The 26176-nt window shown below is 42.9% G+C and overlaps 1 protein-coding gene across 3 annotated transcripts in view; it reads right to left on the bottom strand.

Moving 5' to 3' along the window:
- The window catches only part of ZNF385D (zinc finger protein 385D), a 684297-nt gene that overhangs the window by 256686 nt on the left and 401435 nt on the right, over positions 1–26176 (bottom strand). Inside the window, exon 1 of one of the 3 annotated variants that reach the window (XM_070433334.1) lies at positions 23350–23685. The exons of 1 other annotated variant lie outside the window; for it this stretch is intronic. In XM_070433334.1, coding sequence (XP_070289435.1) covers positions 23350–23371 — 22 coding nt within the window. In that variant the 5' untranslated portion in view covers positions 23372–23685. Of the gene's footprint in view, positions 1–22442; positions 22745–23349; positions 23686–26176 lie in introns of those variants that run through there. One more of the 3 variants, XM_070433333.1, reaches the window with a different exon arrangement.

The raw sequence follows: 26176 nt of genomic DNA, 5'->3' as shown, positions 1-26176 counted from the left end.
TTTACTTTCCCGCATGATTTAGGAATATTCAGACAGAATGGAAAAACGGAATTGAACCAATTTTAGAAACAATTAGTATTGTGGAGTGTAGTTGTCTCCAAATCACTCAATTTTTGCTTTCTCCTTACTTTCAAACTATATTTTCAGCAGAAAGCTAAAAAGGTTAAAATCATTAAAATTTCTTACCCCAAAGAATAAAGGAATAAAAAAGTTCTTCAAAAGCTTCTAAAAATTTTAATGGCTAAAAATTGGTCTAACATAGTTGCCTAAACATGCCAATTTTCCTTGCAGTCACTATGATCTTGTATTTGAGGGCATGGTATCTATTGTATTTGCACTTAAAAACTAGTAAGGCCCAGGTAAAGGTACATTTCAACCTCACCACTGAAAGTGTGTTCTGTGAGCCAGCTGCATGGATCAAACCTAGAGGCTTGTTAGAAAGGCAGACGCTCAGACCTTCTGAGACAGAATCCACATTTTCAACAAGATCACAGGCGACTCTCATGCAGAGGTCACGATATACAATTGCTGCTAAATTTTAAATACCAGCATCCTGGTAAAGAACTGTTTTGTAGTGAAAGTGCCCTGGTCAAGACATCAGAAGAACTATCTCCCTAACTAGCTGTGTGACCCTGAATGCTATCACTTCCCTTGGTTGCATTTCTTCATTGAAAAATAGGGAAAAAGATGGACCTAAAATAGTGGTTTTCCAACTTTGCTGCACTGAGGATCATCTGGAGATGATCATCCTCCCTCTCACTCCTAGAGAACCTAATTTAAAGAAGTCAGGGTGTGGCCTGGGCATTGGGGTTTTTTAAAAACTTGCCCCAGAGATTCACGTGTGCAGGCAAGGTTGAAAACCACTGGCCTAGAACAGTGGTTCTTAAAGTGTTTCCCTTAGACCAGCAGCATCAGCATCGCCTGGGAACTCCTGAGACATGCAAATGCTCAGGTCCTGCCTCAGACCTCCTGAATCAGACGCTGTGGGAGCGGAGCCCAGCAATCTGCGTTTCACAAGTCCTCTGGCTGACTCTACTGTGCACTCCAGTTTGAAAACACCGACCTGAAAAAATCGTCAAGGTCCCTTTCATGCTGTAAAGCTACTGTAAAAGCAACATATTTCCGATCACAAATATTAACAATATGTTTGCCCCAGGATATCTAATGTGAAGACCTTCTCTATGGGGGCAGTTGGTGAGGAAGAAAGAGGAGAGCCTCAGGAAGACTTCCAGATGGTGAAGCAAACGATCCCAGATGGCAACCATGGAATTATTTGTACTTTTTTCCTGTAAGATGAACTTCACCATGGAGGGAGCATGAATAGCATATGCCCATATGCTGAATGACATGCTTTGCTGAGAAGTCCTTCTCTTAATTTTTAAGGTATCGCTCATTATCATGAGGAAATTGTAATGGAATTGTCTCTAATGAGGTGAGTTCAAATGTAAATACAACGCTATATTTGGTCTACAGTCCTGGAAAGGGTAGCGTCCACCTCTCCTTCTCCATTGCTGGAATGGTTGCCTAGAAGTCCCCTACAAGATCTCAGCAGGTATTGCTCTTTACTCTGCCTGATCCAACACCCAGGATCAATAAAAGAATTTAAGATTTCCACCTTCAGGCAGAGAGCTGAAGCATGATGGGTGAGATCTGAACAAGACTGCATATTTCATTGCATTGGGGAAAAAAAGTGAAATCCTTCAGACAGGCTAAAACATCCTTCCCATGGTTATAAAAAGAAATAACCCAGAGAAGAGAGTACCAAAAGTTGACGTATCCTAAAAAAAACAACACAAAAAACAACAACAAACAAACCCATAGATATAGAAAAATCCCTTTCATTAGATATGAAGAAATAGTTTCCTTGTGCTTTGAGCTTCTTTGAGGTTTTATAAGAAAAATAAGGACAAGAACACCCTATTTTGGGGAGTACCTAATTTACGTAAAATGCTTTTGATCCTTAAATCCCTTAGCAATAATAATATTAATTCAGACTATTTTAAGTGATGCAAGTGCAATGTTACACTCTCTGGAAAAGACGTGTTTATAAATACACAAAGCCTGTCGACTGCATTTTACAAACATCAGCCGAGGATCCAAAGCTCAGCCTGGCATTTCATGTCTGAACTATAATAGTGCCCTATGTTCCAGAGATATCTGCAAACAAATAGGACAGCAGGGGTGGCGCCTGCTCCCCAAAGGGGACAAGTAATATAAGTCGCTGTTTGTTGCAGACATGAGGTATAATAATGGCAGTTCCCTCCCCTGTGACTGCACAAACCAGCCAGCAAGCAGCTCTGGATAAAACCTTTCCTTAGACACCATCGTGTATGTACAATAGATATTTTGTATGATATGTGTATGCAGCCCTCTTCCTCTCTCTCCCTCTCCCCTTTACCTTTGCAAAACAATGCTTGCCGCTGTCTGGCACTTAGGCCTTCTCTGTTGCCTTGCCTTTTCTGTTTCTCTGCATTAGGAAATGCCGTAACCCTAACTCTGAATTTTCAGGAGCCTGGGTCCCTCCTGCTGGAGGAACTGAGAATTCTGTCCCGCTCCTGGCTAAGGAGGCCACAGTGATTGTGAGATGTGGCTTTGATTTTCCTCATCCCACCCCCACCTCCTGGGGCCCATTAGGGTTCCATGCCTCATGCTTCAAACTCCTTTTGTCTCCTGTCCCCTGATGGGACCTAAATTCCCTTGCCAGTGCCCATACCAAAGAGATTAGATCCTTTTTCCCCAGTTTCAAACCCATTTCAAAGACTGCTAAACTGAACGAAGGTCCTAAAACTTGCAAATAATGCTAATTTGCCTCCAAATCTACAGTGTCTTTGGTCTCACTCACCAGATTCCCCTCTCTTCCTCTGCCACCCACATACCTTTGTGAGCCTGCACACCTTTTGGACAGTAGGTCTCTAACCTGGCTTTCTTGGTTAGCTTCCCAAGGCGGGGCATTCCTGGCTCACCCTTCTGCCTACCCAGCAAGGTGTTGCCTTCTGGTCTTGATGCCTCACATCAAGCCTGTTCAGGTTAGGACCCAGGTGGTTTCCCCAATATAAACAGTAAAAGGAAGAAAAGCTCAGATTTCCACCCAACCAGTATGGTGGCATTTTCTTTCCCAGTATCAGTTAATGGCAAAACAAAACAAAAAATAAACAAATAGAACAAAAACAAAGCCAAGCTTTTCCCAGGTCATAGACTCTCAAGACCTGTGTGACATCACCTCATGACACATGTCCACTTAAAAAATATATTTATTTAAAAATGATTTACGCCTTTAAAACAAAAGTTAAGACCGGAAGGACGTGAAATAAAACAAGCAACAAAAACCACACAGCTTTCTGAGGAGCTACTGTAGGTCAGGTGCATTACCGAGGTTTGCCCATTTAATTCCCACCATAGCGCAGGTTACATATTTTTCCCACTTCACAGGTGAGAAACCTGTGGTCAGAAGTACTGCCTGACTCACTCAGCTGGTTAGTGGCAGAGGAGGGATCCAACTCATTCAAATCTGGGCTGACCTTCATGAGCAGGCCCCCTCCAGCCAGCTACCCATCCCTCCAGTGGTTTGCCACATCGCTCCTGAACTGTATTTCCCATCCATAGTGCCTCTTATATTCTAACATATTGGTTTATTAATCATGTTTGTTGATTAATATCTGCCTCTTCCCATGAAGATGTAAGTTCTTCAAGAGCGAGTATCTTTGTTTTGTTCACTGATGTACCTCTAGTGTCTAGAACAGTGCCTGGGACATGGCAGAACTCAGCATATATGTGAGGAAGCTACTAATAAAATGGCTGGACGCCTTCATGCCTATGCTCCCAACTACTGCTCTATACTGTCTCCGTTCTGAGTATAGAAATAGAAACTCTATTTCATTCCACGCTGAGCTGCTCTTTCCGCTAATAATTCAGTAAGGGTGAACAGGAGGTACCTCTCCCACCGTTCTGGTTTCACTGGTGGCAAAAAAAAAAAAAAAAAAAAAGTCAAAGTTATCAGTATTCAAGTCTATTACACCTGGAGGTATAAAAATTTATAAACAATGAGAATTTAAAAGCAATAAAACCCTAAAAATGAATTGCTCATTAAGGCATATTTATTTAAAGACTGGTTTGCTAGACATTGGGTAAAAGGTCTTCATTCAAGCTTTTTAGTAAAGACATGTTAAGAAGAGGCAATGTTATTTTATAACCGGCAGTGAAAAAAGATTACCTTCCACTGCTGTCTTTGAAGATAAAACTGTTCATTCCACAAGCAGAGGAAGATGGTGTGACTCAAGGACCTTGGCAATCTCGTTAGCTCTGAGGGACTCTGGTGGGATGGAGGCTTCTCTCTCTCTCCTCACTAAATACTTTAAAGATAAGGTCAGTGGCTCTGCCAGTGCTTTGCCAGGATCTCAGGATCCAGTCCTGGATTGGGCTGTCAACAGACTAAGTGGGAAATCTGGCACAAAATGAAAACAAGGAAGGCTTAAAAAGTACAGCAGCAATGCAGGAAGCCAGGGCAATAAAGAGGAAATGCTTTAATAACCTGAGAGATGACACCACTCAGAATCCCTACTAGGAAACAGACCTACAATAGTCAGTGACGTGGCTAAGGAACAAGAAATGGAGAGAAGTATCTCCTTGTAGATTGAAGGGGACTACCTGTGCATCCAGTTTGGTATAAATCACCAGGTGATTGTCTATTAAAAATCCCTCCAGAGCTCTGAGATGCAGAAAACTGGCTGCCTCAGGCCTCCCATTACAGCGCATGGGCTTCATTCATCCGTGGATCCATTCTCCATTCAGTATTTGTTGATGACTAGATCACTTCGTGCTAGATAACAAACGGCTACAATCTCACACTGAGACAATTTTATTATGCATTATCTCACTCAAGAAAAACCTTGTGAGGAAACTGAAACACAGATGGCAAATGTCAGGGGATATGCCCAGGGTCACTCAGCTGATTGCCATAAGAAGTGGACCTAAAGCCAAGCAACCTGACAACACCGGGGACCTAAACCATGTCTCAGTCCTGGGCAAGAAATGCCTGCAACCTAAAAACAGAGATCGATGATGCCTGGCTACAGACATATGTCCTGCTTTCTGAACAAAGCACTTCTCCAAATACAAAAAGATGGTGCACCAACAGTGCTCTCCAATTCTGGCTGGGCGTCAGAACCACCTGGGAAGCTATTACTTATATTGCATAATCATTTTCAACTAATCTATTTCGTATCTGTGTTAATGCAGAGTCATATAAACAAGAGAACAAAAAAAGGGACTCATATTCCAGTGCCAGATTCCACTTACAGTGACTGAGCACCTGTGATGTGCCAGGCACTCTGCCATGCTGGGCACCGAGCACTGAGCAAAACAGACATGGACCTGGCCTAGTGGAGCATCCATCGCTTCTGCACAGAATGACCTAAAAAGCATAAGTCCCGCCCAACTCTAATAACTGCTAACAATTTCTTACGTTTTTGGTTTTTTTTTTGGAAAGGGATATATCAGCATAGCAATCAAAAACCCTTCTTAAATGTTTATTCCCAAGGGGATTTCTTTTGGGAATCCTTTTTACCCTCTGAGCCTTGCTTTTACTGCTATTGCATTCTATTTTTTCCCCCTCATCATAAAGACACGCTTACTTTGTCATGGGAGCACACTATTCAAACATTTTGAATGTACCATAATTTTATTTAATGTGTCTCCTACTGATGTTCCACTTTTGTTGTTTCTAGTTCAGGCTTTAAAAAGCAACCCCACATTTAACATCCTTACATATGCATGACCTTTTGGGGAATAGACAATACGTTCCTAGTAACAAGCTTTCTAGGATAAGAAGTACTTGCTATAAAATATGCATATATAAATATTATCAAATCACCTGTGTAGAGTTTGCAAAAATTTGTTCTCTCACACACGACTGTATATGAGTGGTCTCTCCCATGCCCAACTCTTAAAATTTTGTCCAACTTTTACATATCAATCTGCTAAATTAAGAAACTTTATATACATATAGTTCCATTATTTCCTTTATATTGTATTAATTGTGAGTGAAATTAGTGTAGTTTTATATTTTAACTGGCAAAATATGTCTTTATTTGTAATGTGTTTGCTCATATTCTTCATTTTTTTCTTTTGAGCAGTTTGTCTTTTCTTACTGATTCTTATGAGCTCTTTATTAAAGAAATTAGCCATTTCTCTGACATTGCTGTTTAAATACTATTTTTCAAATTTCAGATACATTTTTTCTTTTTTAACTTACTTTTTGAATTAATTTTTCCCTAACACAAGTTAATAATGTTATGCACTTAGATTTATTATTTGTCCCTTTTATAGTTTGGGGTTTGTATCCTGATTACAAAGGCCTTTTCCATTGTAAGAGTATAAATTTATTCACCCGGCTTCCTCCTATAAATTTATGGCGTCAGTTTTTATGTACGAATCTGTGTTCAACCTAGAATTTATTTTGGTGTAAGAAATGAAATAGAAATACACTATATTTATTTGTCTAATTGTTTATCCAGCTGTACCTAAATCATTTAAGATTTCCTGGTTCCAACAATGAACTGAAATGTCATTTTTATCATAGCCTAGATCCCCATATACATAAATATTAACGTTTACTGCTAGATATTCTAATCTTCTTTTTATTACCTATCATTCAGGACAAAATTATTTAATTATTATGGTTTTATGATCTGATTTAAGATAAGTCTCTCCTGTCAGAACACTCCCTCGTCATAATTTCCTGGAGAGTTTGCTTATGCTTCTTCTTTCAGATATATTGTAGAATAATTCTGTCTAGCTCGCTGTTAGTTCCTTAAGTGTGATAGCATTGCATTTATAGGTTTATTTATGGAGAGCTAGATGAGAATCTTGAGATATTAAATTTGGAGTTGGGGGAGGGGGGGCGGGGGTTGAAAATACTAATTCCTGAGCTCCATCCTTGGAGATTGTGACTCAGTAAACTGAGAGTGGAAAATACAGAGAACTTTTTAAACACTCCAAGCTTTTTTTCTGAGACAGGTTTTGACAATACCAGACATGGCAATTCAGCTAAGAGGTGATTATTTCTTTTATAAAGAATTAGATGGCCTTCCTTTTAAAGAGGGGGCTTTTGCAGTGGACTTTCTTGAAGAATTCATAAGATTGGGTTTTTACGTAAAACACTGAAAGAGTAAACAAAAAAGTAAGAGTGAAAAATAATGATTGCTTAGTTTTTTGGAGACATGGAGGTCTAAACAAGCTACGTATCAGGTTAGAAGGACAATGTGACACTAAGTTTCAGAAGGGTTAAGAAACAGGGAGCGGTGTTGCAGAGCTGAAGGTGAAATAAGGGGATTTTTGTAAAAATAAAACTGCAGGGTGAACTGAAGCCAGAATCTGGACGGCACTGACCACCTGAAGAAGGAGTTTAGAAGCTCTGTATCAGAAAATGAGGGCCCCTGGAGGCGTGTGTGTGTGTGTGTGTGTGTGTGTGTTGGCAGGTGGGTATCATGTCTGTAGCTATGCCTTGGGACGGCAAAGTACTGGCTGGGTTGGAAGCATGAGAGAATAAAATCAGGAAATTCATTAGAGACAATTATAGCAGTTCACATGAGAGATAAATGATGCACACTGCTGACAGTGAGGAATGGTATGGGGGAGACCGGATCATGCTTTTGGGACTCAAGTTGGCTGCAGTGATTTATTGCTCCAATGATTTCCACTCTTTTACCCCCACAGCTATTGCAGGATTAGTGACTTTTAGGGCTGGGAGAAATCTTGGAATTCATTTAGACCCTGAGAAGTACAGGGACCCGCCCACTTTTACTACTAACCCTAAGGCACATGATGGCAGCCCGTAACCTTGAATCCAGGAGGCAAAGAGGAGGAATAGACAGCGTATGAGCCTGAATTCAATCCCTGGCTCCCACACTCTCAGTATAACCTTGGGGAAGTAACATAATGTCAGTTTTTCTCACCTATAAAATGGGAATGATACTTATCTCTTACATTTGTTGTAAAGAAAGATTGAGCCAATGGATATCCCTCTTGCATCCCAAGGAGGGCAAATGGTCCTGAGAAGGATTCAACAAATCTGAATTCTAGGCAGCCCAGTTGTCCCACTCATATGGATTCTTTATTGGGGTTAAATAATTAAACTAGTATCTTCCTTTTTCTCACCTAGAAATATAACGATTTCAGATGTTAGAAGAGATCCTAAGTTAGCAACTAGGTAAGAAATTCTTTTACTGCATTTTACACAAGGTGTATATGTTCAATGGGGTGGGGGAGAACTTTCAATGGCTCGGTGAACAGAAGGGATGTAAATTAGGACACTAGACAGTGAGTTCTACACAGCATTCCTAACTAGCATATTATAAAGCACAGTGATTTGCTATTTCCTTCACCTAAATTTTGCTGCTTTATAAGCACTAGACCCTGCTAAGATGGTTCAAAGAGGTAGCAGTTAGCAAGGGAGACCATCTCTTCAACAGAAGAGAGAACAGATGACTGGCCACCCCTCCCTCCTCAGAGCCCCTGCTGTAGGGTAGGGCTCTCTTTGTACTATTTATACCTTAGCAGGAATTGCTGTGATTGTCCTTCAGACTCTTCAACAGCAAGGACCATGAAAGTGAGAATTTCCACTTTATATAAATGCCCCCTACTACCAAAAAATTCACAGATGTGGCCCAAGAGCAGCTGGTGTGCTAGACAGAAAACACCAAAAGATGGTGTCGACTTTTTGGCCCACAAAGATGTCCAATCAGAAGGTCTTGGGTTTGAATCCTTTGCCTACCATGTTCAAGCTATGTGATCTTGGGCAAGAAACTTAACCTGTAGTCACATCTTTCCTCTTTTGTGAAGTATAGAGAATCACATCTAGTTCATTAAAATAATCTCATCCCTTTAGGGGAAAAAATGAGTTGATGTCTATAAAGAGCTCAATAAATGGTGACCATTATGATGACTTGGGGATTTTTTTCTTTAATAAATGTGGCATTTTTACCACAGAGACATGCTATAGACATTGCAGCTTATTCTTAAGCCTAATGTGTTCTAAATACAAATGCTGAAAAAGTAACCAAAGGTCGTGGGGTTAGGAATAGAAGGAAGAAACACTGAAACACATAATTATGCAAATGTGCTTTTACCTTTTAATGCCCACTGGCTGCAAAAGAAAATGAAACTGCCAACCATATTTGGCTTTAGATCTAACCGACTTAGAGATCTTTCAAGGATCAACATTCTAGTTTTGAGGCAGCAGGGTATGATGTCATTTACAAGATGCATTCTTTCTGTTGTAGTTATCCCATTCTAAAGCACAGGAAATCTTTCAATTTTACAGCACCAGTGCTTTTTTTTTTGAATATTGAAACTAATATCCACATGGCATGAGCACAATAAAAGTGAAACAAAGAAACAGAGTGGGGAGGGGAGACCAAAGACAAAAAAGCAAGCAGCCGCTTCAGTCTGCACTTTGTTCCACTCTGAGAAGCCAGGCGCTGAGAAGTCTGCCAGGAAGTTTTCACATAAATTGTCACCAGTTTGAAAGCCACTATTTACTTTTTAATGACAGAAATTTATCAATAAAAAATTTCCATGGGGCACTTTGGAAATACCCATGAGAATTAAATACCCTTTGCCCCATAAATTCCATGTCTAAGAATTTATCCTTTGGATATGTGTGTTCATGTGCACAAAGAATTACGTATGCACAATGATATTCATTGTTTTTTATTAGTAAAATAATGGAAAGAACTTATTTTTCTTTTAAAGGCGCCAGTAAAATAAATCAAAAATGTGTACTGGCATTAGAATACTATGTAGCCGTAGAAAAAATAATAATAAACACCAGTATATGCTAAATAAAGCAATATTCAAAGCAGGGTATATGACGTGCTAAGAAAGGGGTGTGTGTATATATATACACCCTTCCTTATAATTTATTTTTTCCAAATTTATTGAAATATAATCTATATATATAAAAACCTAAGTGACTATTACGACCAGTCGACCAAACGACTGGTCAACCTGTTGCTATGACATGCACTGACCAACAGGGGGCAGATGCTCAATGCAGGAGCTGCCCCCTGGTGGTCAGTGCGCTCCCACAGCCAATCTCCTGTGGACGGCCAACCTCCCAGGGTCCATCCCTCTGGCCAGCCGTCCAACCTCCAGAGGTCCCTCTCCTCCAACTGGGCGAGATGGCCCCAGTTGTCCCCGATCACCGGCTAGGCTGAGGGACCCCCCCACCCGTGCACGAATCTGTGCACCAGTCCTCTAGTTGATATATAATATTGTATAAGTTTTAGGTATACAGTTTAATAATTAGATATATGTATATATTGAGAAATGATCACCACAGGAAGTTTAGTTTATATCCATCATCGTACATAGTTTCATTTTTTTTTCTTGTGAGGAGAGCTTTTAAGACATACTGTCTTAGCAACTCTCAAATATACAATCTGTCAGTGTCAACTATAGACATCATGTGTACATTATATTTCTATGACTTATTTATTTTATAACTGCAAGTCTGTGCCGCTTGTCCATCTTCAACCATTTCCCCCACCCGCTTCCCCTGCCTTCCATAGAATTTAGTCTCTCAAATGCAACAAACTGCACTAGGTTACAAGTAGGAGGTTTCGTTTGCACTGTTTACCCATGTAGAATATTTGATGTGTAAAATTGAACATATATTATCTTTTTGAAAAATAGAAAGTATTCTATTGAGAGTATAGAAAGATTTCATGGTCTCTCCCATGGACCTAAAAGAAGTGTGATCATTATCAGGTAAGAAAAGATCACCCCGCATGGGGCACACTGCACGTTGTGCCCAGGTAGAACTCAGTGAGAAAGGAAATCCATGTGGAAGAACAGGTCCTGAAACCAGGCACACAGGGAAAGGCCCCAGCACATGGCCCAGCACAGGGAAGTCAGCTGTCAATGTGATCGGCATTGCTTGTAAGTTAGGGTTTGGGAGCGTCTCTGGCACTGGTGTGGGTGCTGCATGTTCTATGAATAAGATTTAGCATCTCCTGCGCTTGTGCTTTTCTGGGTGGGAACTGGAATCTTTCCCTGATCTCAGCCTCGGGTCCCACCACCAGGTGATTGCTTGGCGTGCAAGTGGAAAGGAGTTGGGCTCCTGTGTCGGTTCCCTTTTGCATGCGCTGCCTGCTTCAAAACCCCGCTGCTCTACTTCAACAGTGAGAACAGCCTCCTGGGCTTTGGCTTTCAGAACCTTTAGTCAAGGTCACACATCTGGGGTCTGGCCCAGCTCGGCTGCTTACTGTAGTCTCATTGCTCAAGCCTTGGGAGACAGGGTGAGTTCCTCTTAGCTCAATCTACTGATTTGGAAGCTGAGGCTGAGGGGGGCAATTCATCCAAAGTTGCACCGCTCCATCCAGACTTGGTTTTAATTTTTTTAAATATATTTTTATTGATTTCAGAGAGGAAGGAAGAGGGAGAGAGAGAGAGAGAAACATCCATGATGAGAGAGAATCATTGACCGGCTGCCCCCTGCAAGTCCCCCACTGGGGATCGAGCCCACAATCCGGGCATGTGCCCTTGACCGGAATCGAACCGGGGAACTTTCAGTTCACAGGCCAACGCTCTATCCACTGCGCCAAACCAGCTAGGGCTTAATTTTTAGTTTGAGTATTGGTACTAGCCACATACATCCCTTTACTAATCACTGGGCCTCCATTTTCGTGCCTGTGAAGTGGAGACTTTGGCTTCATCTGCTTAATGATGGCACAGGCTAAGACAATAGCAAAGAAGATGGGAAGAGAGACAGAAGTCTCCCAATTTTGCCTCTGAAATGGACATCATTCAGGAAAGTGCAATTGTGTTGGGCCCTCTCTGCAATTGTATTTTATGCTCAAGGAGAGCAGAAGTAGCTTCTGCTTCACTGTTCATTGGTTTTCTTGTCAAAAATGCTAGTCAGCAGCCGTTCAGGCCCAGTAACCCCCACTGTGGCATAATTTCCTGCTCCTAGCAGCCCTACTTACCAGTCATAATAAAAACACAAAAGGAACACTTTGCTGCGCACATAAAAGTCACACATTTGGCAGACGAAGTGCTCTGATGAGCGGACGGCATTTGACAGGAGGTGAGTGAATTGGCTCTGCTAGGTAAGGCCTGGCACAGCCAGCGCATTCGCTCAACACCAGCCAATGGAGCAGGAGGAAGTGGAGGCTCAGGTCTCTATTGGAAGTTCGTCAAGAGATGCCCACGGCTTGGTATTCTGCTCAATAAACATTTACAATCCCAGTGTCCATGTGCCAGGCTCTGTGCTAGGAAGTGTGTGAGTTAAACGTCTTTCTAGTCCCCTCCCACCCCAATAGACATTTAGTGGAGGCTTCAGTATAGTGCTACCTTGTCTGTGTGCACGTTGCTTTAAGGATATTGATTGTTAACACAATGACAGGTCGGGAGATGGAAGGCACAGTCATTAGCTTCAGCTGCCCTCATAAGTTGTTACAGAGCTCGGAGAAACGCTAATGGATAAACAAGGCTGACAGGAACACGAGGGGCCAATTCAAAATGTCCCAAGGTGGCTACGTCCTAGCCAGGTCTTTCTTTCCCTACACAGCAAACAAAAAAACCATCAGTATTGATATTCAGGGTAGGCAAACTGTACAGTGAACCAAGAATGACTTCACCCCGGTTCACCCATCATATCTCAGGGCAGGAGGTGATTTACAAGCTACTCTCTCTGTACAGTGATGGTGCCATAAAGATGATCCATGAGCACTTATACTTGATCTTTGGGGTATTTCTCCTTTTCAGTCATGGAGAAGAATGTGGAGTCAGGTCTCTGAATTCATGGCAAGAGCCACTGCCAACATTTAGGTGTGAATGACCACTGTGACAGCGTGTGGGATATTTTGTATACGCCTTCTAACTCAATCCTTGCAATTATCCTAGGAAGTTGCATTTATTATTCCTGTCCACAGCTAGGGAAACCGAGGCTCAAAGAAATCAAGTTAGTTGCCCACGTTCTCCACGGGGAACTTGGTCTTCAGTGTTGAATCTAGGATTCAAACTTGATCTGTCAGAACTAGCGTGACCAGTTCATCCCAGGCTGCATGAGGCCTCCTTCATTCCAGCACCGAGAGTCCCATGTCCTGGGAAACCCCTCAGTATCAGGCAAAATGGAATAGTTTGTCACCTTAAGTGGAACTCTAACCATAGACCATTCAGTGTGTTGCAGATTATAAATAGAGCAATTTAGTTTCCAGCGGTTCTCAACCTCTGGGTTGCGACCCCTTTGGCGGTCAAACGACCCTTTCACAGGGGTCGCCTAAGACCACCCTGCATATCAGATATTTACATTACGATTCATAACAGTAGCAACATTACAGTTATGAAGTAGCCACGAAAATAATTTTATGGTTGGGTCACGACATGAGGAACTGTATTTAAAGGGCCAGAAGGTTGAGAACCACTGGAGACACTGAGACCTGATTTCCCATATCTGCAGAAAGCGGTGCACAGACCTCAGCTAAACAATCTCTAAAGCCTTACTCCTTGACGTGTGGTCAGCAAGCAGCACTAAGGTCACCTGGGAGCTTGTCGGAAAGGCAGAATCCCAGGTCACACTGGAGACCTACTGACTCAAGAGCTGCATATTAATATGATCGTCGGGTGACTTGTACCAACATTAAATTGTGAGAAAGGTTCTAAAAATATTTTCCAGAACTATACCACTGTGATCCTCAATCGACTGGAGTAGCATAAAGTTCCTTTTGGTGCCAGCCCTATACAGGGTCCCAAGTACAGGGAAGGGGAGCCCTTGGCTAGGAACTTCCACTCCAGAAACCAGGGTGGGCAGCAGAAGCAGATTGTAATCAGGCCCGGACTTCATGCCATGGACTGATTGCCCTAAGGGGAAACCGCGTGTTGGGGAGGAAAGAACACAGGCTTCCAATTCACAGTGACTGGGTGGGAACCCTGGTCCTGCTGCCTGGGTGGCCTGGGGGCAAGCTGAGAACGCCTCGGGCACAGGATGCACTTTGTAAAGTGCTTAAATTGCCCATCTTCCAGGTTGCCAGGACTGCTCTCCACCAACGGGACTTGAGAAATTCTCTGAAAAATCCAAGAGATCCGTAAAAGTCCATGCCTTGGGTTTCTCGCTCTAATTGTCTTACTGATTACGCATGTTAAAGTTAGAAAAAAACCAGGCAATAGTGCCAAAAAAAAAAAAAAAGAAGTAATTTACCAGAAGGTTCATGTTTAGGATTTTACACAACATATTTCTTAAAGGGAACCTCCCCCCCCCCACCCCCCACCCCCACACACACAAGAATCTGCCTTCTAATGCAACTGCTAACTGATAAATAAAGTTGCCTTAAGATGTAACTCTTAAGGATCCGCATGGCCCTCTCAGTTATAGCTGCTGTTCCTCGGGGCAGCTAATTAAAACACCTGGTGGTAATCAGTGCCCTCCATGTTGTGCAAGGGCAGGGTGAGGGTGTCCAGGAGTGAATGCAGCCTTGCCTCCAAACAAGGGCACCATCAGTGACGCGCTGTCGCTGGGCTTCGTGAGCAGGCTTTGAGAGGGATGCTAATCATTCCATCAGGAAGGGGGGAACTGTTTAGAAGTCCAGCAACACAAGGAAGGATGGCTAAAAATCGATACCGAATCCCTCTCTCCTTCCAAACAACTATTAATAAACTCCTGCAGCTTTCAAGGTGTCGATCCCCATTAGAGCGCTGCAGAGGGAGGAATATGGACCACACAGTCTTTGTGGAGGGTTTCCTGCCCAGCTCACTTTCTCTCCACAGCCTCTGCGTCTGCAATTTCCCTTTCTTTAGTATAGAATAGCGACAAAGAACAGATTAGAAGTGGCCTCAAAGGTACATCTAACCCCATAGCACAAGGGACTATTGGAGGAAGTAACCAAATGCTCCCTCCCTTCCCGGGTGCACTAGAAATCTCTGCTGGAATGCTAAGCTGCATAGCTGAACATATTATCTCCAAATGGCTGTTATTTTTGTCAAAATCCACTCTTCTAATTCACTTGGTTTTTCATGTCCTCATAACAAGGCCCTTTCCTATGGCGCTTTGCAGATTATGAAGACCCTCACTGTCAGACAGACTCTTAAACCCATTGTCCAAAGAGAATAGTTGACACAGAGAGAGAATCACTCACTTGTCCAATGTCAAGCTACCAGAAAGTGACAGAGTAGGCACTTGAACTGGGAGGACTGGCGAGGCATTGCTGAAAGCTCTTCAGCTCTACTCCCTTTCCTCTTACCTGTATCTCCCCCAAGAGAACCCCTCTCCAGTAAATTGAGATGTTTATACGGAGACACTGACTCATTTAAAGTGCTACTTAAACCAGGTGTAAGATCTCCTTCCAGGTCATTGGTCAGTTTGCCCTGAGATCTGTTTCTTGAACTTTCTCTAGATGGCCTGGGAGGTGATTCCTACAGGATGCGCTGCCCAGGCTGCCTTGTCAGTTGGCCATTGGCTTGGTTCCACCAATGAGGGGACAGAAGCAGTTCATTGGAGGGTGGGTGAAAGGGAAAAGCCAGGGTATTTCTCTGCCTCTCTGTGTGCATAAAGCTGAATCCCTCCATCCTTCAATGTCTTAGGCCTGCCATGGTTCCAACTCCTCCCATCACAAGGCCCTGGGCCTGGCCTCCAGGATGGCATCTCATCTATCTTACAGCTCCCAGCTTCTTGCTACTGCTAATCTCGGTTGCATCCTTGTCCCTCATTTGGCTTCTCAGCTCTTCCATCACTCATATAGCAAATTATCTGTATTAAAGTCCTTCTTCGTGAGTTAGTTGGCATGGTTCCTGTTTTCTGGTTGCCCCAACAGAAATAATTACTTTTTTCAACTTTTATACATTTGTATATTTGGTTGGCTAGGAAGTGAAAAAGCAAGAAAGAATCAAATTTTACTGACGGCTTAACTTGTACTTCCTGGGGCTTGGCACTTTTATATGCCTTGTATATTTTAGTCCTCAAAATAGAACTGTGGGAAACATATTATCATTATTCTCCTTTTACAAAAAAAAGTCTAGATATCAAAAAAAGTGTGGTGGCTTGCCCAAAGATACAAAGCCAGTAAGTGGAACAGCTAAAATTCTAACGTAGGCCATTTTTTCCTCTTTAGCAGTCGTGGAATAAAGACCAGGCTGGGACTCCATCTTGAAAAAACACTGGCGATGGTGTCACTGTAGATATCAGAGTTTGGAGCACAAATGACTTAATTTTTTTTTTACAAGCATTGAATTAAATAGTGAGCCAGCAGGAATGCATAACCTATAATTAGTACAAGCCTCAATATCTGGCATTGCCTTGGAAAAACTGAGGCAGTGGAGAAAGCCTGAGTCCTGCCTGAGGCAGCTTCGTGCCTTCTAATTAGTGTGGTGTGTTTTTTTTTCTGATTATAATTAACTATTTGATTTAAAAATCAAGGTAGAATAAATAAAAATATGACAAATGTTCAGACCTCGGATCGATGAGAATGCCACAAAGTCAGACACAAATATATTTGAGATCCTAATCATTTGTCTGGAATTTCTTTACCTCTTAGCTAGAATATTTTTTCTGGCATCATGATTACAGATCATCTTCCATTCATAAGATAGCCCCCCTGTGCTCTGCTACAAAGAGTGAAGACACGGAAGCCCCAGAAGTACTGAACCAGTCTTGGCTTTAACAAGTACCAGCCTTGTGACCTTGAGAAAGTTCTTTCAGTCATCCCAGGCTCAGATTCCTCTCCTAAAAATAGTGATAATTATATTTTGTCTACCTCCTGCAATGGGTCATTGTGAGCATTAAAAAAGAAGCGCAGAATGTTGATGCCTTTTTGAAAAATACACATTGCTATAAAAATGTAAGCGATCATGCTTATTAAAGTACATTTACATTTATTATTGCATTTTTATCCTCAGAGCAATCTGCCACAAGCACTTTCCCTCATCAGCAATAGGCATGAATAGGAACAAGGTTAAGGGTGAAGGACAATTTCACAAAAGCCTTGCAAATAGTGTCAAAATCGTCTCCATTTTCTTCGGCCTTAACAAATGGCAGTCTTTGAAACTGGTGGCCTCCCTGGGCATTTTCGGCTACTTGTACACAGGAGGTTTTCCTGCCTATTCCAGCCTCCTGGCTATGCCAACATCTGGGACAACTTCACTGAAACCAGGTGAAACTGAAAACTTAAGTTGTGATCAGGGGAATTGATACAAGATATAATCTACCATTTTATATGATGATTTTAGGTATTCTTCAGACATTTGTACATTGGTCTTAATATTCTAAAAGATTTCGCCCTCTTTTTATATGGTAGAGCCCTAAGAAGAAAGAAGTAAGAAGTAAACAGAAGCAGAAAAAATATGGTGAAATTCCTTACATTTATGGTAAGACCTGACTTCTAAGGTCTAGTCCTTACTTTTGCAGATTTTAAAAGGGCAGTGAATGTTACTCAAGTAAAAGGAGGTTTTCGCTAGTCAACGCGCGCACACACCAGCTTTCATAGGGAACATCAGCCTTAAAGGATCCGCTGTGGAAGTGGATTCCCTGGCTGTCTGATCTCCAACACCCTTTCAGTTTTGCACATTCAACCCATCTTTCTAAGTGCCTATGTGCCTGGCACTGAGCTGAGCCAGGAGCTGAGGATACAGACATTGAAGAACTCGCTGACCAACCCCCTATCTCCCACCAGGCAAAGGATGCTTTGGGGCAGACAGCACGAATCCTGACACTGCCTCTGCCTTTCCTCCTGACCTTGGCCAGGTTAGATTCTCTTTCCTCCCCACTGACAGAAATGTGATACCGCAAGCGGGTGAAAAAAGAGAAAACTAAAAGGTTGATAAGGAGAAGGGGTTCGAGGCATTCCACTCAGTGCTCTGATGGAGGATCATATGCATTTCAGGTTTTGGAATCCAGAGAGTCTCATGGCAATACCTTCAATTTTCAAGGCTGTGCAAACCTGGAGTTCACGTTCAACGAAGGCCGACTTCCAGCTGCTTCATAACGATTTTAACGCTGTGACAGAGCAAAGCGTCTTCCTATTTTCAACCCTAGCAATTTGGTTCAAGCGTGATCTCAACCACTTTAAGCTTTGATATTTCTAGCCACTTCATATGCTGTATTTTCTCTTAATGCCACCAATCATGTGTGAAATTCTGTTGCAAAACTAATCTTTGTGGGAAATGAGATGTAATGGTTGCTTTAAAGAGAGAGAGAGAGGGCAGCGACTATGACCTTTCTTGTTTTTTTGACATGTTTTTCATAGTGTAATACAAATGGAAACATCTTATTTTGTCTTAAGGTCAAATAGAAATAGGTTCCTTCGTATACAAACATCACTCTTTGTTAAGCAGGAAAAGCCTTGAAAATTATCCTTATGACTTGACTTTAAAAACCTCTAATGTATGTAATGGTTGTTAAACTTAAAAGCCAGCTCTGCTAAAAAAAAAAATAGTTTAATTTCCATCTCATTAAATCAATACTTTATGTTTTATCTTTCAAATGATATGAACAGATTTAGGAATACACAAAAGATGGAAATGAGGAATAATATTTGAGTACTTATATAACACGGTGCTATTCAACAACTCACGGTTAAACACACACACATAAGCCAACACATCTATCTTGCCTTATCAAGGAAGGTTTCAGTCAAAGGCAGCTGTGACCACATCTTCTGGAATGGAAGTCAGAAACCACTAATTTAAATTTTTCATTTGTTTTTCTGGAACAATTATACCACCCACAAAAGGGTAACTTTGCAAGTTGTCATTATCTCATGAATTTTGGAACTTATCCTTTAAATAAACCCATCTCATTTCCATATAATTACAGCAACTAAGAAGGTTCTTAAAAAAAAAAAAAGGTAAATTTTAGCTCAAAACTTAAGGGTGTAAATGAATAGGGAATCCATATCACTGGCATACTGATCAAATATAGAATTTGGTTCCTTAAAATAAGAACTTCATATGAATTTAATAGAGAACAGTCTTGAGGGGAAAATCTTTATTATTTTTTTTAATTCTTGTAGCTTTCAGGTTCCTGCATATAATCCTTTCCAACAGTATTCACCTGTCGCGTTCTGGACCCCAGATGTGTAGTAATTTACTGCACGTTTTTTACATTCATAAAACATAATGGTAATGACTTCAAACTTTAAAAAGGGGAAACCTGGACTAACAAATTTCTTCCTGAATTATTCTGTCCCCAGGAACCGTGGGAAGACAGAAACACCTAGGGAGTGTTTGGAAGACTCTAGTGGGCCTAATTCCCTATAACAGGTCACTTAGTACAAACTAATTAGGACAAGTTAAATGTTTCCACTGAAAACACCAAAAAAGAGGAATGTGTGTTTTTTCTGCTGCCTGCTGGTTTCTGCTCATTTCCTTCCTCATAACCTTGCCACTTCACTGTTTTCCCAACACACTGTTTTAGAGGTGAGACTTGATGGGCCAGCCAAAACCCAAAGTGTAAATGCTGAGTTAAGAATGTTCTACACATCCCAGGGACAAACAGAAGTCCTTCTGATGACAATGTACAACCGTGTTTATTATAGGCAGGGGAATAGGTTTTTGGTCCAGAATTTTCCTACTAAACCTGTTCTAGCTGTTGTATTAAAAGCTTCCCCAATTACGCATTTCTTGTGATGATAGGCACACCACTGAGTATTTTTCCTATTTTTCTTGGGCATTTCCAGGCAGGCGGCTGGTCCACAATTAACACCGAGCTGAACTTGAAGAGCTCAGTCACACTTCCTAAATGTTGCTCGCCCCTTTCTCCAGCTTTACTTATGATGCCATGAATAGCAGCATTTAGAGTAAGCGCTCACGTCTGTCTCCCGGTTCCCCTGCACTTGTTGAAGGAGTATCTTTTCTTTTCTCGTTTCTTCGTGGGGTTCACTTGGGGCCCAATAACACCCTAGTTTTCAGCCATACAGATTTCCTCAGTGCAATCAGCCTCCCATTTTCTCTCCTGATGGCAGAGGGTTTCGACATGGCACCTCTCTGGCCAACCATGGGCAATTTGTGAGGTGGATATGACCAGTGGTAACGACTCACAGCACCGACAGTGGAGAAATGTTTTGGGCCAGATGGAAAGGGGGAGATGACTCAGACATACAGTGCTTAGAGCTGGAGACAGGACACGGTTACAAGCTTCTGCCAGACTCTGAGATACATAACCGGGGTGCACTCAAGCAAGGAGCCTGCCCTGCATACCTCCACACTCCTTTTAACCAAGCTGTGATCCGGCGGCTCCGGTCTGTGGTACTGACAACCACCCATGGCTACTCTTCCTTAATCTGGGGTAAAGTCTCCCCAGTGCCTTGCTTTTATTTCTCGATGCATTCTTAATGGCTCTTCACCCTTGGCACATGTAATTTTTAACTAGGTAAAATATTTATGGGGGTGGAGAGGGTAACTTCATAAGCATTTATTATTCTCCCTTGCATTTACAGTAAATCCCAATCAGGTTGCTGACTGGGATTTTCCTTGCTTCTGTCTCCCATGTGAACCTGACTCTTAACTCTAAGTAATGAATGCAAAGCAAGATCGATAGAATAAGTAACAAAGGTATCCAGGGTGACTGAACAGCAAACTCTTAAATCACTGCGCAGTAAGTGCGAATGAACAATTATTGAAAACACTGCACTGAAATCTCAGTCGGAGATAAGAGAGAGGCTTAAGCCATTAAAAGAGTCCATTAGTCATGTGAGTCTGAGACAGCACACTCCAAACACGAGCTGTTCTCGAGAACTGGAAATATTCTACCAACTTGCATACAAACAACGGACTCCACCTGACCAAGGACAGAGCCCAACTGTCCAGTCCCTGAGGGTAAGGAGGCATTAGAGGCAGAGAAGCTGAGGCAGTCTGCTCAGGCAATGATTCCATAGTTATATTGGGGGTGGGGGTTGTGCAACACTGACAAACTAGGTTATTTATAAGGGAAGTAAATATCCCGCCTGAAAATCAATTCACCCCACGTTACAGCATCATCATGATCTTTCTTCCTCACTCCCCGCTCAGGACACAGATAAAAGAATTCTGACACCTCTACCCCATCCCCACCAATCACCAGAAAAAGCTCAAGAATGCAGTCCGGCTTCCCCTTTGTCCCTGTTCTCCCTGACTTGATAAATCATTTGCACTTCAAAAATGAAGGGACAGTAATAGGCAAAGTAAAAGCATGTTTCTGACCAATGACCTGAAATAGCTAAAATGTTGGGCACACACATAAATATACACATAAACACACACACACACACACACACACATATGTACATGTCAGCACCATCTTAGGGATTTGCAAACATTTGAATGCTATGGAATCTTCACATGCCTGGGTCGCATTGCTCAATGCCTCTTGTCCTCGCTCTTGCACCCCGCATTTCATTAGAGACAGGTGGGTTCTCAGAGTTCTGATCTCTATCAGCTTGAACAAGGGGCTGCCTAGCGTAACCTGAAAGCCACGGCATTCCTGAATCCACACGATTCCCTCCGGGAATAGAAAAAACGTATCTCATGCCGGAATTATGGTAAGACCGAACCACGCTCATGACACACAGGGCAACTTTAGCCTTGCCTTTAAAAGAGTATCATTTCACTCGAAGTAGGACATCACATTTCAATTGGTACTATTAAAAACTTGCATTGCACAGTGAAACTGCCCTGTGAATCACCCTGCTTCACAAGTCGGCTGGGCTAGCGGACAGTGAATACCATGAGCTAGCCCAGCGAACACTTCACCAACAGCCACAAGATCATCCAGTGCAGCCCGGAGGGCCTCTGACCATACTTACACACTATGCCAGTGCTCTAGTTCATGCTAAGCCCTCATCGCCCTCGCACAATAAATTGTTGCAAGAGGCTGAAAACTTTAAGCAAAATTACAATCTACTCCCCACCCCTTAAATAGCATTAAGATGCCAACATGTTCTTTTGTCCAAAAGACATGTTGTCTTTACAAACTTTTCTATGTATCAAAAATATATTCATGATCAACAATAACCACTTGCTATTTTATTCATTGCCAATACACAAGCTTACTACCTCCATCATTAACCCCTGGCAAAGGGTGTTGTTCAACTCTGGAGTCTGCTTAGATTTGATATGAAATCGGGATTATTTCTTTCCAATCGCTTTGTTATTTTAATGCCTCTTTTCTAGTATGACACAAATTACAGGGACATCAAAACTGCTGTCAAGACAACTAAAGGCGTTCAGCTTTTGCAACTTGTGTCCCTTCCACACTTTCACAAATGTTTCAAAGGCTCGAGAGAGAAAGAGAGAGAGAGAAGCACATAGTATACACAGAAATAAATACCCGAGACACTAGTGCTGCCCCACATGCATTTATCTAAATATTTCTTTAATCTGAAAAATGACTCTGGACTCCCTACTTCACGCTGAGAAATCACACAGAGCATTTGCCTCTTCAACCCTTCCTCAACCCCTCCCCAGTTGCTCTCACAAACCTTTGAATATCAGATAGATGCCCTTAGATGATGACGCCGGGTGGAACTCACAGAGGGAAAGCATAACTTCAGGGAGGAGGAGAGGAGAGTCGGTTCTAATCCGTGGCTTCTTATGTGGCGAAGGGGTGCTGCCTCCTTCCCTGGCAGCAAGTTGCAGCGTTACAGTGCGATTGTACAGCTCCCCGCCTGCTCCCCGCGCTCCACTGAGAGCTCAGCTGTGAGCCTCAACATGTTTTCTGGAAATGCGGGCAGCTCCACTGAAAACCTAAGGGAGGCTCCCACCGCGGCACCCCACGAAACTGCACACGTACCTAACCGCTCCGCGACGTCTACAGGTTTAAAATAAAATGCACGGTGCGCTGGGCTGCTCTGGCTGCATGGGAAACGGGGAAGGGGTGGAGGAGTGTTCTCAGCTGCTCAACCACCGCACAACGAAGAATGTTTTCCCTTCCTGCCTCCGAATGAAGGAAAAGCCCAAACGCTTCAGGAAACACTGACACTTGGCTAAGCTTCCGCAGCATCCCTGGCAAAGGAACTTTCACATTCCCGTAAGTTAGCCCCTGGCTTCCCACGCCGCGCACCGTGTCTCCTTCGGCACCCAGCTACTAAAAAAGCCAACTTCCTGCAGGCAGATCCAGGCAAAGTTTATCCACCCCCACCCCCGTCTCTCTTCTTCCCCAACTTAAACTCATCCAGGACCAAGAGCCCCAACCACAGCACAAAGGAAGCTTCGAAGGCTGCACCAACAGCCTGGTCCCCCGGGTGCCAATTGGAGGGAGGTTGAATGTAACAGATTCTTGCGGTTGAAAGGGTTTTTTTTAAAAAAAAAATAAATAAATAAAGGGCTTATCTGCACCGATGAAGCGCTGGTCGCCCCCAGCATCCCAGCCTCAGAGTTAGCACTCACCAAAATACATTATGTTTCTCATTAATCGGACAGCTGGAACCCCACCGCGGCGTCTTCAGCATCAGCTCGCACCCAAGGCTGACTCGCGGAGCGGAGCCCTTTCATGCTACATGCGGCCCAGACGTCCCCGGAGCGGAGAGTGGCGAGCGCCCGCCCAGCGTGCGTCCCGGGCGGCGGGCTGAGCGCCTCGCAGGCTGCCTTCCCCCGTCCCCGGCTACGATCCCCTGCGGCTGGAGCGTGCGCTCCGGCTGCCGGCTGCACTGCCCATCCTGACTGTAATCCGACTCCTCCTTGCGATGTCCTTGCCGCGCCTGTGACATCAGGGCTGCGAGTACTACAAACAGACCCCCCACCCCCACCCCGCCACACCCCACCCCCGGTTCGCAGCGGCTCCGCGAGGTGCTCCGATCGCCGGCCTGGACCAACCATGGCTCTCGGGGAGCTTGGACGAGCCCAGAGACCCGGAGGGGGGCGGAGTGAGGGGCGCCGGGGGCTCTCTCTTAAAGCGAGAAGGGTCTCTGGATCCACGGAGGAGCACGCGGGGGGATATTCGCCCGTGTGCGGGAGGGGACGTGGGTAAGGGGAGGTCTACCGTGAACGTGTAATTAGACACCCTTTCATCCCTCCCCTCCCGTGACCATCTTCATCATCCTCGCCCAAACTGAGCCTTCCCCACCAAGTTAAAAAGGCAGTGGGGAGAGGCATGAGGGCTTCTGCTCTTTGCCTGGGGCTTGCGGGTTTCTTGTTTGTGATGTTAATGCCAAAGTGGAGTAAAAGACTCCAGGGACCATTGCTAGGGGAATAGAGGTTTTCACTTAGGAGTGATCAGATCACAGAAAGCAGCGAGTAGTTGGTGAAGATTTCTTTTTATTTCCTGCGTATTTTTCTGAGCTAGGTTAATAGAGAAATGTAAAGAAAAATAAAATGATATATATGAAAAAAAGTCTCCTCCCAGTTTCACATGTGCTGCTTCCCTTAGAAAGTAGTAGAAGGGACACTGAGGCTGAAATGACCTTTGACCCCCTAAGCTGGAGAGAGACATTGAGTCTGAAAGGCAACAAGATTGTGTCAAAATTGCGGTCTCATCGCCAGTACAATGTAGACACACGCGCGCACATACACTCCCACTAAATTTGCAAGGAACAGTCAAGAAAGACAAAGCTTAGCAAAGCCTCTGGCTCCTCCAATGGTCTAATGAATTGAAGTTCTTATCTTACACAGAAAAGGATGTTAGAAAGAAATCCCTGAAAGCTTGCTGATTAATACTTAAATGCTCAGCATGGAAAATAAACTCACAGAGCAAGCCCAGTTTCCTGACTCCTCACTATGCAACCCAACTTACCGATGGGACCATTGAAACTTAAAAATGTCTACATAATTCATGAAATGAAGAACTGAAGATAAAGAACTTTTGTCTATGAAAGGAAGCAGTAGATATATTTTTAATATGGCTGCTTATAAGCCATGTTAGCAAATATTTCTACATTTTGATATTAAAATAGTAAAGGGTCTTTCCTTTTACTATTATGTATCTGTTGGTGGATTTCATGCACAAGTTTGGAACCAGGGGACTGAAGTTCATAATAACAGCTTGCTGTACAATCTTGCAAAAAAGCTTAACCCCCTAGTTCCTCTCTATGAAAGGAACACTATGACAAATACCCTCTCTCACAATGAATTATAAAGAGTTTGGTGAATGAGAATAGCTAATCATATATAAATCAGAAATATTATGAGTCTTAGGATAAATCTAGTGGTTCTTTTAGAAATAAGACTCTTTGCCCTGGCCTGAGGGCTTAATGGTTAGAGCCTCCTTCTGTACACTGAAGGGTGGCAGGTTGATCCCCAGCTTGTGGGAGGCCGATCAATCAATGTGTCTGTCTCACATCTATGTCTGTCTGTCTGTCTCTCTCTCTCTCTTCCCCTTGGCTCCTCGCCCCCCGACTCCCTTCCCACTTTCTCTAAAAAAATCAATGGAAAAAAATATCCTTGGGAGGAGATTTAAAAACAACAATAAAAAATAAATCTACAAGTAAGATTCTTATGAAAAGCCATTTGGAGGAATAAAATTTATTTATTTATTTAAATATATTTTCTTGATTTTTTACAGAGAGGAAGGGAGAGAGATAGAGAGTTAGAAACATCGATGAGAGAGAAACATCGATCAGCTGCCTCCTGCACACCCCCTACTGGGGATGTGCCTGCAACCAAGGTACATGCCCTTGACCAGAATCGAACCTGGGATCCTTCAGTCCGCAGGCTGATGCTCTATCCAAGACAAACTGGCGAGGGCTGGAGGAATAAAATTTAAATAGTAAAGAATATTTACGTTTTTACTCCTCCTATCAAATAAGAAATAATGTTATAGGGAAATATTGAAGAAAGCACCTACATGCTTTTCCTTTTGGACAGATGGAAATCCGCCAAAAGCCCAATTACAGGCCTTTCCCTCAGGCAGGAGAACCATCTGTGGTGGAGCTTACTCATGAAACTCATCAGCTGCCCTGACCTCCTACATGGGCTAGGGGGCACTGCAGTTTAATGTTAGAATTTTTGGTCCGTTTGAGTTCCTGTAGTTAGATGTCAGCATTAAGAGTGGAGTTTAAAACAGGAGATTTGAGATGCTAAAGGACTGTCTTAATAATTAATAACACCCTTGCGTTTGCAGTTACAAGGTAAATTCACTTATGTCATCTTTCTCACTGACATACAGAAAGGTGGATATTATCAATGTCACAAATGAGCCACGTGAGGCTCTGAGGTGCTAGCAACTTTTTCAATGATGTGGTCAGTCAGTAAGAACTGTTGTCTTAATATTTGTATATTG

Source organism: Myotis yumanensis, unplaced genomic scaffold (genome assembly GCF_028538775.1).
Source record: "Myotis yumanensis isolate MYYU_CA2020_CCGP unplaced genomic scaffold, mMyoYum1.0.hap1 SCAF_14, whole genome shotgun sequence".
Taxonomy (NCBI): domain Eukaryota; kingdom Metazoa; phylum Chordata; class Mammalia; order Chiroptera; family Vespertilionidae; genus Myotis; species Myotis yumanensis.
The sequence above is the reverse complement of the archived record's forward strand: the minus strand, read 5'-3'. Positions and strand labels throughout refer to the sequence as shown.